The sequence below is a fragment of the Quercus suber genome, unplaced genomic scaffold, assembly GCF_002906115.3.
Source record: "Quercus suber isolate HL8 unplaced genomic scaffold, Cork oak 2.0 scaffold_768, whole genome shotgun sequence".
Classification (NCBI taxonomy): domain Eukaryota; kingdom Viridiplantae; phylum Streptophyta; class Magnoliopsida; order Fagales; family Fagaceae; genus Quercus; species Quercus suber.
The window spans coordinates 299,845-316,304 of NW_027070204.1; the positions used below are offsets into that span (position 1 = coordinate 299,845).

General features: G+C 34.1%; 1 protein-coding gene and 1 long non-coding RNA gene across 2 annotated transcripts; one reads left to right on the forward strand and one right to left on the reverse strand.

Moving 5' to 3' along the window:
• The first annotated feature begins 8,807 nt into the window (after positions 1–8,807).
• LOC112021009 (uncharacterized) lies at positions 8,808–9,776 on the forward strand. Its single transcript, XR_002883832.2, has 2 exons — positions 8,808–9,089; positions 9,207–9,776. It is a non-coding gene; the product is annotated as an uncharacterized LOC112021009 (long non-coding RNA).
• A 93-nt stretch (positions 9,777–9,869) lies between these two features.
• On the reverse strand, positions 9,870–13,228 carry LOC112021008 (protein GID8 homolog; the record flags this gene model as incomplete). Its single annotated transcript, XM_024053585.2, is given in 3 exon segments — positions 9,870–10,238; positions 12,546–12,702; positions 13,097–13,228. Coding segments are annotated over 3 exon segments (411 nt in total), but the record flags the coding sequence as incomplete, so codon positions are not given.
• Positions 13,229–16,460: the final 3,232 nt, after the last annotated feature.

A 16,460-nucleotide genomic window follows, 5' to 3' on the forward strand; every position in this document is an offset into this window, starting at 1 on the left:
AAACATGAGAANTAACCCAAATTCCTTACTCAAAACTGAATCTAAACCAAAACTTGAATGCAATCCAATACAATCCAATCCAATCCAAATACCCAGTCCTAAATCATATTTAAACCCAAATTTAAAGAACCAAAAAACAGAGACTAACTGGTGGAGGATACGGGATCTGATGGTGGCAGAGGCTGACTGTCTTCTTAGATTTTCTCTTTCCACTCTCTATGCCGGCCGTACGAATCTCCACTGTGTTGCAGTATCGCTAGGTTTTTTTTCCTCCTTCCCTTTCTCTCTATCGCAGTATCGGCAGCGGAGTGATGAAGCTTTTTGATTTCATCGCCTCTCTCTCTGTTACTCTCCGTGCCTCTCTCGCTATTTCTATCTTGGCGCACATCTAATTGTAACCGGTTAATTTTATTTATTTATAATGAGAGGCTTTTAAACGGTGCATAGCATTGCCAAACAATGTAAGGTATCGTTTTTTAAAGTGACGTCACTTTTCTGATTTGTCAACACGACCTTAATTGTAGGCACTCACTTTCTCTCAACTTCGTCTATTATATATATATAGATATAGATATATAATATAAAATAAGGTGTATGCTCTAGGAACTCATATCTTTATCCGCTTTTCATTATTTACACTATATTTCGAAAGAAGGAAGAGAAGGGGAAGGAAAAGAAGAGAAAAGAAGGGAGGAATACTGATTTCCTTTACTTGGTTGTAAAGAGAGAAAAGAAATCCATAGAAATAACTTCTCTTGGACCTTTAATGGGCGTAAATTGAGAGAAATGGTGCGTTCAAAATTTGAAGGCTGATTGTAGACTTTTTCAAGGCATGATAACTACATTTTTGCCTATGATTTATAAATTCTTCACTCTCTCAATTGTACATGGTGTAAAGTTGTGATTTACAATTATGTTTTATATTGGCTTTATTCCATGACAAAATGTGTTGTAATTACTTTATTTCATTTCCTTATATTTTGTGGGATTTAATTGTATTGGGTTTAGTATCAAGTTGGTGAAGACTCAAGCTTTATTGAAGATCAGTGGATCTCGCGGGTGTGTCGCTGGAAGCTAAGCTGCGAAAGAGTCATGTGAGAAGCACATGACTGGAAGCTGAAGAGTCATGCCAGGCTGTCGTTTTCGCGAGTGTCTCGCGGGTAAGGCCTTCCCGCGAGACAGTCGCGAAACATTCTACCTGGAGGATTTTAATGAGTGACTTTCTTACCCTTCACCCATACTATATATACCCTCATTACCCACAAATGTATGTGAGGCTATTCAGATAGAAAAATCCTAGATAGGTTTTCTACAACACACACACCCATCTTTTGAGAGAGAGCTACTCCTCCTTAGTGAGAAATCATTGTAGCCTCTTCTCCATCCCTCTCCCATTATCATACCTTGAGAGGAGATTTGTACCCAAACACAACCCACACCTATTCAGAGTGTAGAGAGTGCTTTGGAGTTGCTGGGAAGCATTGGAAGAAGCCAAGGATGGCAGATGCAACATGGAGCTTGTTGCGGGATCCGGAGAACTAAGACAAGACACGGTTCCGAGAAGCCTTGTTGGAGTAGGAGCTTGGAGGGTTAGGTACATCGGGTAGATTAGGCTTGGAGGGTCTCTTGCTAACCCATGTATCCCAACTGATTGTCTAGTGGATCGATTTCCGCTTGGAGGGCGGCGGAGAGGTTTTTCACCGAGTTCTTCGGTTTCCTCTTCGAGAACACGTCTTGGTGTTTTCTGTGTTTGCATCCTTCTTCCCTACTCTTTTATATTCCATTATACTGCTGTGTTGCTTAGTTTATGGATTAGAGTAGCTTACTTGTTCATCCGCTCGCATTTACACTATTCCGCACTTTGTATTAAGTTTGTGTAAAATCTATCGAGTCGTAATTTTAATTGAGGGTCTAAATAGCTCTTGTGTTTTCAACACATTTTCGAGCTTTCACATGGGTATAAAGTAAATAAACATGTATTTTCCTTTCCCTTTGCAAACCAAACAAAAGATAACCTCTCTTTTCTTTTTTCTTTCTGTCTTTGTTTTCAATCACATATGAGGGATGTGTTTTCTTTTCCAATTCTCTTCTCTTCTTTTCCCTTACTCATTTCTTTTCCTTTCTCTTCCCTTAATTGCAACCAAGCAAAGGGTTAGATTTTGAGACAGTCAAAAGTATTTTTTGAGTTTAGGAGAACAAATCAACAAATAAGTATTGCCACTCCCTTTGGCAGCATCCACTAATTCGGAACATAACTTAAAGCAAGGCATGTGACAAAGAAAGGCAGCCCACCCGAGGGTGTGTTACTATGTATTTGTCAAAGGAGAATGGCTTACCCAATCCTATTAAAAGTTTTGTTTGCTTTATTCTATGTCAATTTTATTGTAATTTATGCAATTATTTCATTGTATTTTTGTAAGATAATGTATAGGTTTAGTCTAGAGTAAGTGAATATTAAACCAACCTTATCCTTATTTGATTCTAGCATGATTATTGAAGCAAAAGACAATCCCAACTTAGTTCAAACTTCTTGTGAAGATAATCACAAGCCAAGCCAACCATTATTTGATAAGAGTTTGCTAAAACCCTGCAATGTAAAATTCAAATAAATATGTAATATGTATATTCAAACTAATTATAATTTGTACATAACATTTATATATACATGCAAGCTCCCAAAACAAAAGTTACGAGAAGCCAAAATTACTTTTAGTCTCTGCATCTCTTTTTAGTGTTATTAGTGAAGAATTGTAACTCAGGACTACAGTACCCGTCCCGTCAGTAATCATGTGAGGAGCACATAAAGAAATTCAAAAGTTAGTTATAGCCAAGGTGTCTTGCTAGTAGTTCACAAGTTGGCCAGTCCGCAAGTTGCATTGCCAACTAATATTTTGGATGTAGCCTTCCTCCTTTATTCCTACACTATATATACCATCATTTCCCATGAAACTATAAGAAGAGTTTCTAAGAGAATATCCTAAAAACACCATTGGAGAGCTAGTGATTGTGAGCCTACAAATTACTACTTAATTCTATTAGTTTTCCTCTACTATCTTTCCTCTCCAAATTCCATATCTTGATAGGAATTTAATCCAAACACAACCCACACAATTATTGAGTATTGAGTGTGCTTTAGATCATTGGGAAGCATTGGGCCTTAGCAAAATTCAAACAGTGCAAACTGTCAATGTCGCAAGATTCGGAAAGCTTAAGGAGAAAAAACTCGGTAATACTCCAACTTATTCTCTTGGTGGATTGATTTGGTTGTTCTAGTCTTTAAATTCTGGACTATTTCGAGCTGTTTTGGATTGTGTTGGATTTTTTTAAAACGGCCTCAAGAACGGAATTCAAAACCTTGATACAGACTCATTCAATACTACAAACTATTCAAAGTCAAAATTAGGCTAATAAGGAATAAGTATATTATAGTTTTAGGGTATTTTTTGTTTGGAAGGATTTTAGGGAGGTATGAAAATTGAGGAGAGAAAAGTGGAGAGTGTTGATACCGTATTTTGCCCGGCTCTAATTCACGCATCAAAACAGAGACCAAAAAGACAAAAAAAAAAATTAGAAAATGTGTCAAATCATGAATTTCAAAGACAAAAATGGGTAAAAATAAATACAACATTCTTGAATGGTGAATCAAAAAGTCACAACATTTGAAAAACCCATTTTACAGAACCTCTGACCAAAACTCTAATCGGGTATGGTCAAAAAGTTGAATTTTTTATCCAATCATTGGATCATGCTAAATTTTCTTGTAGGGAATAATTTTCCCTTCAAAAATATAGTTGACAGGCCAAAATTGGAGTTAAAACGGGTGAGATATCACAAAAATATAGAAACCCTAATTAAATCTTCACTATATTTTTTAAGAAAATAGGCAGTTTTTTTATGGTGACTTCACACAATAAACTATACCAATTGGGTAAGAACTGGGACAAACGGGCTATACCATATTGAAGAACAAGGTCTTATCTAGTTTTCACCAAAAGGGCTCGACGATATCAGCTTCGGATTGAGAGATACGAATTTTCGAGAAAAGACGTTTAGAATTTCTTGGTTTTGCATCACCTTCCTTCCGAGCATGATATCTCGACGACCGTAGCTCCAAATCGAACAAGGCTGAGACCATTGAAAACTAGACATATAGAGATTTTTGTACATATAAAATTCAAAGAAAATAGATCTCACAGCCTTGAAAATAACAGGCTAGAAATCAGAAAAAGACAACAAAACAAAATTGATAGGCCAAGAATGTATTGACCCCTTAGGTAAACTAACCAATTAATTAGCCAAGTGAATTAATTAAGTCAATTAACATGAAATAAGCATGGTAGCACAAATAAATCACCAATTATACTAAATGAAGCAGAAATTAAATTTGACACGGGTGATTTGTTTACAAATGGGGAAAACTATCGAGGCAAAACTTCACCGGATGAATTTAAGATCACCATTCCCGAGAATCCACTATCATCAAAATAAGCAGTTACAAATAAAGGAATCTCAGTATCTTACACCAATACATAATTGGACTTGTAATGTAGTGACAATCTCTCCTTTTAATGCACGGCTCCAAGTACGTGACTAACCAATCGATGCATGGATCCAAGTATGTGACTAACACACCAACTTGAGAAAGATGTTGGCTACGAAGTTCTTCAGTTTATCCACATGATGAAGATCAAGAAGCTCCTTGGTTACAAAACCCTTGGCGCACAAACGCAGTAGCTTCAATAAAGAAGATGAATTAGGGCAAATTGTCTCCGGTCACAATATGCATCAATAAAATCCTTTGCATCAAGTTGCATTACCTTAGATGGCCCTTAAAATAATCCTTATAAATGTCTAGGGTTGTGAGAAAAGAAACCCTACAAAAAAAAAAAAAAAAAAAAACCCTAGAAGAGGAGTCCAAACGGCACCTGAACACGAAAGAGTGTTCGGTGTTCAAAGGCTAATTCGGCACTTTTGGAGTGCCAAGCGGCACTTTTGGAGTGCCAAACGGCACTCTAAAAGGGACAAATTTCCATGTTTTGGGCTTTGGCCCAATGGCCTTCGAGTGACGATAAGGCACACCATTTTCGATCTTTTCACAAAAGGATGCATCCAGATTCACATCCTAATCGTCCATGCCTATTTTTTAGAGTCCTCTGACCTCTATAAATAGAGATTGAACCTCATAATTCAGCACCTTTTTTTACGCTTTGAGAGGCATACTTTTTGATTCTCAAATTGCTAATACTTACTGATCCTCTTTGAGATTTGCTGCTTAAATTAGGGTTTTTAGGTTTCAAAGATAACTGAATAAGTTTCTTTGAACCCTAAAAAATCCTCTCAAGAACAAAGAGTTCTCATGCAAGAGGTTGTTTCCTTCACCTATCTTTTTCTTATGCTTCTTTTTATGTTGATGAATGTTTTTATCCATAGCATGAATTATTAATCATTGTTTTGTTTAAAGAATTATTGTTTTTATGCAATTGTTATAATCTCTTTCTTGAATATCAATAATCTGCATGTGAATAACTCTTTTTCTTCAAATAAAAACAGATCTGCATCTTCCCTAGATGTAGATCTGAATTTTTCTTCAAAATAAAATAGATCTGCATCTTCCTTAGATGTAGATCTGAATTTTTCTTCACAATAAAACAAATCTGCATCTTCCTTAGATGTAGATTTAAATTTTTCTTCAAAATAAAATAGATCTGCATCTTCCTTAGATGTAGATCTAGATTTTCCTTAATCAAAATCGGTTTGTGTCTTCATTAGATGCAAATCCGAACATTTTTTATCAAAAAACTGATTTGTATCATCCTTAGATACAAATATAATTTTTTTAATGCATGCAGATTTTTGAAATAAAGGAAAAGATAAAACATGATTATTTTGTGTTTGTTGCATAAATTTAAATTATGAATGAAAATTTCTTCTTAAAAATCTTTTTCATTCTTTTAAAACATATAAAAAATAGGTCTAATTTTTCTATCATTAAAAACCAATTTTTTTTACCAGTCAAAACAGATATGATTCTTTTTAGAAGAAAGAGACTTCATTCATAAATAAATTTTAGTGTCACATGTTCAACGTATCATTCATGACATGCATAAAAAGGTACATAGGTCAAAAGAGTCTAAAAGACCAAACTTTGTATGGACGGAATGGGTGCCTAAAACCTTCCCATTTCGTAACCTAACCTCTGGATTTAGGTCTTTGGCTAGGTAGATCTAGCCTTGTCTTTATTTTGGGTAGAATGTAACTAGGGCAAAAAACCATGTATTTTGGTAGTTTGTAACTAGGACCCAAAGCCATGTAATCTTTCAATTTTTCCAATTATGTATTTTCTTTTATTCAATTAGTGAAGAGAATAATTCAATCATGTATTTATTTTTTCTAATTTTTTGTATAAAAAAATAAGTGGTGACTCCATACCACTTACCCAAAAAGAGAGGCGCCCTAAAAGTTACTCGAATCTCTTTTTTTTAGGGACACTTTTTTTTAGGTCTGTCACATTATACAAGGCAAGTTTTCTACATTTATGTTAAGGTTTGGAACAAATCCCACATTGTTTGGGGATCATTCCAAACCCCTTTTTTCACACAATAAAAAGCCTTACATGGTATATTTCAAAACACATAGAAATTCCAAGGGAAAACACTAATATTCACTAGAAATAGTGAATCAAAAGGAAAATTTTCGCAAAACACCCTCAAGTCAATTTTCTTTTGATTAGGGCCTTTTCTGGCTTGATCTTTAAGTTTAATATTACTAATCACTCTCTTATTGGCTAAGTGTGAAACCTTGACCAGAAATCTACAGCACATTCATATTAATTTGGGTAAGAGTTTTTACCTTTTAGAGTGAGTCACTCACACAGGGTAAAAAAACAGCGAAGGGTCTCTTTGGAGTCTTTTTTTTTTTTTTTTTTTTTTTTAATTGGTCTATCTTCTTTTTTTTTTTTTTTTTTTTTTAATCCAATAGTAGCATAGCTGTATTTAGGGGAAAAAAAATTGGTTTTAAAAACTTTAATGAGTTGGCAATGAAGATAAGCTAGAATTTTTTTTTTTTTTTTTTTTTTTTTTTAGAAGAAAATAAGCTAGATTTTAAATGCATGTAAACTACATTAAATATGAAAAGTATATAAAAGAGAAATATTATGTTAGAATATTTTCACAACACTTTCACAATAAATTTTAAGTGGTACATTGTTATTGGTGGGCAAAAAAATAGTTTTAGTAGTGGATTCAAATTAAAAACACATAACAACCTGCCAATTAGAATTTTTTGTGAAAGTGTTGTATAAAAACATGTTAGTCTTTTCAAACCTAATGCATATGTAAAAGAGGTTGAACGGACCAAAATAGTAACAAAGTTTTGCTATGGGCAAGATAAAATTCTCTAGTTTGAATTCTTTCTATTCCCTACAATATTTACTGACCAAAATATAAAAAACAAAAAAAAAAATTATCAAACTTTTTACTAAAAGTATTGTAGATAAAAAGTAAAAGCTAAATAAAATTAGATGACTCACATGGGATCCACAAATAGTAAGAAAAAAAAACAATAAACTAACTTATAATCAAAATCCAAGTAATATATATATATATATATATATAAAAGAATATGCTTTCCATTAAGATTAATTACTTAAGATTTTTTTAGATTATTGCAAAAGTAAGAAATAAATAAATAAATTCTCTCCCGAGTTGCCCTTTTGAAAATGAAGGCTTTGTTTGAAAAAAAAAATGAAAAATTATACAATAACTTAGTGCAATGGACACCTAAATTAGAGAAGCTATTTATATTTATTATCCAAGAAAATCTTAATGGTTACTAAAAAAAATCACATAATTGAATCACAAAGACTTCAGTTTAAGTAGTTAAATCAAAGTCGGGTCAATACATTTTGAGACCTAAGACATCATAGAGTAAACGCTATAAATTGAAATTCTAATATATCTATAAAAAAATAAAAAAAAAGTAGGGAATTATTAATTTCTTCAAATTTTCCAACAGTGGTCCTTGCTGAACACTTATTTGTAAAACCATCAATTTGATATTTGTGTTTTTTAACAACTTTATTGTCAATTGAATTTATTTCTTTCCCTGTATAAAAAAAAATAATTTAAAATTTTAAAAATTTAAATTTAAATTTAAAAATTTTAAAAATTAAATTAAAAAAAAAAAGATCATTTGTATTAATACCACAATGATCATGCCAAAATCATGAAATTAACTATGTTATTGACATGTTAAATGTCTTTCATGCAAAATATGATCACATTGCTATAAAGATTTTTCATAGCAAAATCCACAATAGATTTCAGTAATGAATTTGTTCAGAAAACTATTAATTTTGATAGAGAGAGAAATGAAGAACAAAATTTTTACACTCTTCAACTACTGCAAACATAGTAATACGTAGCAACAGAATATACAACATTTGAAAATAGTATAATATTTTTTTAAATAATTTTTACTATTAAATTTTTGGCCTTAATTAAAAATTTTATATTGTAAGATAAATGGACAAGATTAGTCAATAAAAGAGATTTTTTTTTTTTTTTTAATCTTTTTGCTAGGTAAGAGGCCTTACATTTTTATTACAAATAGCATATTATATTTTTGGAGGCTTCTTTCGTTTGAGGCCTTAGTCAATGACCTAATAGTAGAGACCCGCCTAGTCAAATGAATATGTGTGTCTAATCCCGTGGAGAAAGGCAAAGGGCCAAGGAAATTGCCATTTAAGTGGCAAGGAATAAGGATATGTTATGCCAGCTTACACTCCTGACTCCCTACACTAGTTTTTATATTTATATATATTTATATATATATATATATACACATATTTATTTATTTATTTTTATCTCATTCTGATGATAGTGAAATAACCTTACCTTAGAGAGGCTCTCTGCCCGGTGCCCACTGCTTCTCTTCTGTTCTCTCTCTCTCTTTCTAGATGATGGAATTTTAGCATCCCAATGTAATTCCAATAAAAAGAAGAAAAAAATAAATAAAATAAAGAAAGGAGATCATTGTTGAGACTAAGACTACTGCTGAAGCTGCGCAGCTTCTTTGGAAAGACCAAACAGGTTACGTTCTTGCATTTCAAATACCTTTCCCTTTTTCTGTACTCTCCCCTTTCACAGTTTGAATCCTTTTTAAATAAAGTCTACTTTTTTCTAACTTGTTTGTCTGCACCTTTGTAGAATGAAAGCCATTCTTTCTGGGTAAAAGTTTGGAATCAGAAAAGAACTGGGTATTTGAATTTTAGATATTGATTCGTGCCTGTGATATGGATATGGGTTTGGGTGAAAGTTTGGAATGGGTGACTGCTTACAGTAAGAAGCGACGCCAGAGCCTGTTCTGGAGGGTGAGAGCAGCAGTGAAGAAGGCTGTCAAGAATGTAGGGAAGCAACAGCTCAAGTTCCAGTATGATCCTTCTAGTTATGCTCTCAATTTCGATGATGGCTGTTGCCATTTGGGAAAGGGTGGTGTTGTAAATGACTCCAAACTTGCAAGACTTCAGGATTTTCTGATAACTCCAAACTTGCAAGACTTCAGGATTTTCCGGATATCAGAAAAGCTGAGTGATATATATGCGTGTGCGTGTGTGTGTGTGTGTGTGTGTGTGTGTGTGTGTGTGTTCTTACATGTTTCTGTTTATGTTCTTCACTTCTAAAATAAGGAACGCCGCCATAGTGGTGAATGATTTCATCATTTGTGACTCTTACTCATAATAAACCAACACAGAGTGTGCTTTTACACTTCAGCATAAATTTAAGTTCTCAATAATATGGCAGACAGCAAGTCATTGAAAAAGGAACATTGCATCAATTGGAGTTCCTCTATTTTTCTTCCAACAGTACATGTCAAAGAAATCTTCAACAACCTTTGCATTGAATATGAAAAGAGAAATATTCAAATATTTTGTACAGTACAAAGCTACTGAAAAGCTATTGAAAATAAATGAATCCCAATCTTAATCAAATGCAAGAGAGAACTAGTTACGGTCATTTTCAGAGAAACATAGATACATCATTTCTTCATTACGATCAAGCTTGATCTATTCACTCTAGAAACACCTAGATCCTACGCATAAGGACGTCAAAAGCCTTTTCAAACAGCAGGATCTTCAAGCTTGGCAGTAGACAAGTCATTTATGCGAGGATAAGCAGCCTTCTCATCAAGCTGGTTCTGGGCCCATATCAGCATCTTTAACAAGCTAGGAAGCTTTGGGTCTGTTGTTCAACCAAATAGTATAGAACTTATTAACTTGGAAATTTAAACGGAAATAAGTTTTCCAAAAATACATCTTAGTTCCAAACCTTTGGGTTAATGAGTTTTCAAAATTAAGATAATAATAGAAAGCTGGGTCAGCTAAATTAGCAGTGCCCCAAGAAAGCATCATCTAACATAGGCAGAAGGCCCTTTTTTCAAACCAACCCAAAAGACCCATCTTCCAATAACCAAAGCTTAAAACTTAAGTTCAGTTGTACAAGCACTTGCATTTCTTTCTTTTGCTAAAATCCTTCTGTGGAATCTATATGACACGAAATGACTGAAAACTGACAATTGAACGTAAGAGTAAGTTTAGAAACAATAAAGGGCTAATGTAAAATGTCATTGCAAAACTGCCGTGTTATTCCCAGTTCACTGTCTGTTCACGAAGGTCTTCATTTCCAAGTACATTCTGCCCTAACATACTTGGCAAATTTACCTAAAATCTTCATTCAAGTGAAAGTGGTTAAAGACTCAAGAACATCAGACTGTAGTTCAACGGTCACAAATGGCATTTTAATTGGAAGAACATTTTCTCACAAATTTTAGTCATAACAATGAAGACCATGTTATTGAGAATTGTATGAACCAATCTAGGATGCATGGACGCTTCATTTGGAGTGCCGTAGCCGTGTCGTATCCATGTCAAATTTGCGGTATCATGTTTTAATTTTTCAAAAATTGCTCGTGTCGCCGTATCATACCTGTACCCATACCCATGTTTGTGTCCATGCATCCTAGGAACCAATACTCCATTGATGGCAACTTATAAGGTACGAATACAAAGGGCATCTTCTAACCATCCTATTAGAAGTATGTGGTTAAATATGTGGTTAAATGATTAAATTTACCATATCCTAGTAGCATAAACTTTTGGGACAACAATTAATTTAACATGGTATCAGAGCAAGAGATTCTGAGTTTGATTCTTGTCTCCTCCACTCTACCTCTCATTTAAATTCTCACGTGTTAGGCCTTACCTATTAAAAGGTAATTTCGGCTCACACGTGAGGAGAAGTGTTAGAAGTACGTGGTTAAATGATTAAATTTATCATATCCCAATAGCTTAAGTTTTTGGAAAACCAATAATTTAACACATCCCAATGTCAGTTCTCATTTGATGATTTTAGCTAATAATAAAATCATGGTTAAATTGCATTTTTTATCCCTAAAATTTGGGATAAGTTCGATTTGGTCCTCCAAGGTAATAAAGTTTAGATTTGACCTCTAAATTTCTGGTGAGGTTAATTTTAGTCCCTTAGGCCTTGTTTAGGATGAGGGAAATGAATGGAATGGAAAAGAATGAAAATAATAATTTTAGAATATTTTTCCCTTCCCTTGTTTGAGAGTTTTAATGGAGGAAATGGAAAACTCATTCCCTTATTTGAGAGTTTAAGTGGGAGGGAATGGAATGAGTAGGAGACAACACTCGTTCTTCTCTATTCCCTTAAAATCTCAAATTTTCATTCCCCCCAAAATTAGAAGGAATGGAAGGGAATGAAATTAGATTTAATGAATTTTTTACTAAAACTCTCAAAATACCCCTATATATTCAACCTTTTATTTTAAGGTAGGGGTCTAATAGTAATATTGTCATAAAATGATTATATTACATTCTCTCCATATTACTCCCAAACAAGATTACTTACATTCCATTCATTTTCATTCATTTCCATTCCTTTATTTTAAAACATCCAATCAAAGTAACTTAATTTCATTCCATTCCATTCTTTTCCCTTACTTAAATACGTTCCATTCTTTTCTGTTTCATTATGATCATTCCATTCTATTCCCTTATAAACTCTCAAACAAAGCCTTAATAAGGGTTAGTTTGATTTGGTTGCCATTGGCTTGATTTGGTCCCTAAAAAATCGAGTGCCCCAGCATCCTGTTAGTCCGTAAACAGGAAAATACTTTGAGCCTTGAGGGAATTCTTCCCTTTTTGAAATTTGAGGGATCAAAATCAAACAGACCCAACACTTGATGGATCAAAAATGCAGTTTATCCTAAAATCATTGGAGGAACTCAATCAACAATGTGAAACCATCACTATTTTTGTAAAGGTAAATACAAGACTTTTTAAAATAAAATAAAATAAAAATCTCAAACTAGTAACTCAAGAAGTGAACTAGAAGAGCTATAATAGCATTTATACAGTTTTTTTTTTAAATTTTAATAGATCTGGGCAGCAGTATTTTATAACAATAGAACCATAATATATTAATTCAAGACCCTGGAATTTTATTGTTAATAGCAAATACACTAACCTTTTTCATGGCTCTGGCTAGTAAGGATAGCTGCATTCACCTCACTTGCTGTTTTTAAGCGCTGTGATATGTCCAGAAGCTCTCCAACAGGACAATTGGAAACGTCTTCAAAGGCCAGAAGTGCAACAGTCTTCTCCAACTCTTCTAAAAAGCTTTGCTGCAAAACAACTAATGTCCTTAAGCCAAGTATTAGCACCAATTGAATACAATGAAGCAAAGTTGGATGGTGGAATAGTATAGCAGCCACAAGTAAATTTCCATGGAGACAAACCCATGTTCATGTTTGGCATTATTTCAATGTTTCAATTTTTTTTTTTTTTTTTTATTGGTATGCTACACATGCATCCAGAGGACTTTGAACCCATGACCTCACCCTCCATCCCATTATTATGGAAATGTTATTGAGCATTGGCTCAACATTTGAACATTAACAATTATTAAACACATATAATGCAACCATGGACTTCATCACACGATGAAGGAAACCAGAAGAGACTTCAATGATAAAACTATGCAAGCATGACTGCAAACCAAAACAAAGTCATAAATACATTTTCTTCTCCCCTTGGTGCAAGCTCCTCTTGTGCAAACTCCAGAGCCTCTTCTACTTTCCCATTCCGAATTAGTTCTATCAACCTTTGCTGTTGAAGATGGAAAAACAACTGGGGATTGGTATCCAGTATCTGCATATAAAATTTTCACATGATGAACAATTTAGGGGAAAAAAAGCATGACAACATCCCTTCACTGACATGTGTTCTCAAGGTTCAGGTTCAAAAAGAAAAAGGACACAACACATTTTCTTCTCAAGTTTCTGCTTTAGAAAGAAGAAAGGACAATAATATTCTCAGCAGCAAGTTGATAAAAGAAAGTGAAAACAGCACATAAATAACAAGCAAACTTCAGAAAAATGGGTTTAACTACACAAAGACATGGGTGCAATTACAATTTCTAATTCCTTGTATATTTTCACAACTACTTATGTGGAGCATAGAGTTCGAACCTTTATCAGATAAAATCCCACCAAAGTCCTATTGTCACTACCTTTACCCCCATTCTGTAATCTGACACTGACAAAAATAAAATTCAAATTATTCCTAAATCATGACTCAATTGGAGACAAATTTTTTTTTTTTTTTTTTTGATAAGAAAAAATAATATTAATAGAAAACTACTCCATTAAAGAAATGAAGTAGGTAAAGAGAATATGTACAAGCAGCAAAAGAAACAGAAAATTATGGAGACATTTATTTCACGGGTATTCTTTATATGATCCTCCTCAAAACTAGAAATTTTTACTGTTTCTGGAGTACCTTAAAGTCTACATGATGTGGAAAGCCCTTCTGTTAATCTAGGGTGCTCAGATACAACTCAAGGATTTTTTATATATGGCCCAAGAAAATTAGGTAGTTTCATAAAAAATTACTTTGATCCCCAGCTGTATATGTCGTGTATACTTGGGTGATTCTTTTTTAATATTTGAATAAAATTTTCATTGCCTATCAAAAAAATATCTTTAGGAAGATTTCAGAGTTTTATGAATAATATTAGTATATATGGGTTCCAATCTGTAACAATACAGGATACTGTTTGGTTAGATGGATTCCACATGTTTTTAAGGTTCATAGATGGTTCCAATCTGTTGTTGAGTTACTAGCTTGCTGGCAAGGTCAATTTGGTCATCATCGGAATGGTTATATATGGACGGCCACCCCCATAGTTTGATGTTGTTCTTCCGAAGGAAATAAATAACAGGTCATTGGAGAATGCAAGGGACTAGCTTTAAGCTTATTTTATTGGTACTTTGTTTGATTGGGCTCACGCATGGGGACACACAAATAGAGATTCCACTCCTATGTTTATTGAGTCTCTATCTCTTTGTATATAGTCTTTCATATTTTTTTTGTAATTCTTTACACTACTTCATGCCTTTCTTTGTACGAAGTAGTCTCCTTTTAATAAAATTTTTATTACCTATCCAAAAAAAAAAAAAAAAATTGGAGCTATGAAGATACAAAGAGAATCACGCATGATCTCAAGTTATTCTACTTTAGAACTTTATTGGATTGGTTGTCAGTTTCACAGAGTCAATCTTTATATTTAGTTGTTTGATAGATTTATGTAATTTACACGATTTATTGAAATTGCTTCTATATACAGAGAAGAATATTAGCCACCTGTGCGTAAAATGACGAATTATGAATAAGAGTAAATATTTCAAAAGAGTATATTCCCCCATGCCCCCCACACACACCCCCCCCCCCAACAGTAAAGACATCCAAGAAGTCCAAAAGATTCAAGGAATTCACACTCGGACCTTGAACGAGATGAATCAGAACATCACTGCCGTTGTGCAGAAGCTAAATTCCAAGGAAGCTAGATCACATCCCCCTAGAGTCCTGTAACCTCAATAAGAAATTCTTTAGCTTTATCCCTCGTAAAACCCATTAAGCTTGAATTCCCTTGTTTCTTAGGGGAAGATCTTGCTATCTGAGATTATAAAGCTAATCAATACTTTGGCTATTATCAAACCTCAGTTGCAGAGAAGTTGTTAATTGCTTCTTTCCACATGGAGCAAGAAGCTTTGGTCTGGTATCAAGAAGCTGAAAAGGCTAGGGTGTTCTTGGACTGGGAAACATTGGTACAAGCATTACATGTAAGGTTTGGCTCTACAGCTTATGATGATCCTATGGAGGCCTTGACTAGGCTAAGATAGACATCAGCAGTGGGTGTGTATAAGGCAGAATTTGAAGTTTTGTCCAACAGAATCAAGGGCTTATCTCCCTTACATAAGCTCAGTCGCTTCTTGAGTGGTCTGAAGGATGAGATACGACTTCCAGTTAGGATGCTGAACCCATAATTCTTGAATGTAGCTTTCGGTTTAGCCAAGATTCAAGAGGAATACATGCTGAGTTGTAAGAACAACTCCAAAATTCAGCAAGAAAAAGGTAAACCTTCAATCTTGGGGTTACCTAAAGTTAGAACTCTATTGGAAACTAAGACTAAAATCCTTGTTAAAAGAATATCTCCTACTCAAATGGAGGAGAGGAAGAAAAAGGTATTGTGTTACAATTGTGATGAGAAATGGGGGCCTGGGCATAAAACTATTCTATTGGCCCACATGGCCTTATCCTAATGTGCATTAATAATTCCAACATGTGTTAAATGTGATTAACATGCTTGGAATTTTAACTAACTAAATGCAACATTACAACAATTATTATCTATATATCTATAGGGGTTCCTAACATTTCCCTCCCCTTCAAAATACCTTGTCCACAAGGTGTTGTTGTGAAGTAGCATTTTCATCAAAGGAGATCTTCCAATGGACCAATAGCTTAGTGACATTTTGATCACAATTTTCATGCACTTCTCTTTGACAAGCGATCCTATACACATGAAGGTTCCTTCTTCATGGATCTTCAAACTTCGCTCAAATTCTTGAGCCTTCAATGGTTCTTCAATCTTCAAGGTCTCATTGGTTCTTTGGACCTTGGAACGTTCTTGGATTCTCAAAACCTCATTTGATTCTAGAACTATTAGAATTGTTGGTGCTTACATCTTTGATTCTTGGATCACCGACACTTGGATTAAAAATTCGTGGACTTTTGAGTGGGAGCCTCCATTGTTGCATCAAGAATTGGTTCTTGGTCCCTGGCATGAAATTTGCGGGCTCTTTCATCTTAGATTCTTGGGTGGTAGTCTCCATTGATGCATCAAGGATTGGTGCTCAAAACCAATCTTGTAGGGTGCATATGAAATGCACCCAATTTGTGCATAAGCCTGATGCCTCCGTATCTTGGAACCGTTCCCATGCTTCTCCTTCCATGTAATAAGAAGCAATGGACACCATGCGATGTGGTGGTGTGTTGTCTAGAGCAAAGAATTCATAAAGCTTGATAGGCCATCTCAAGA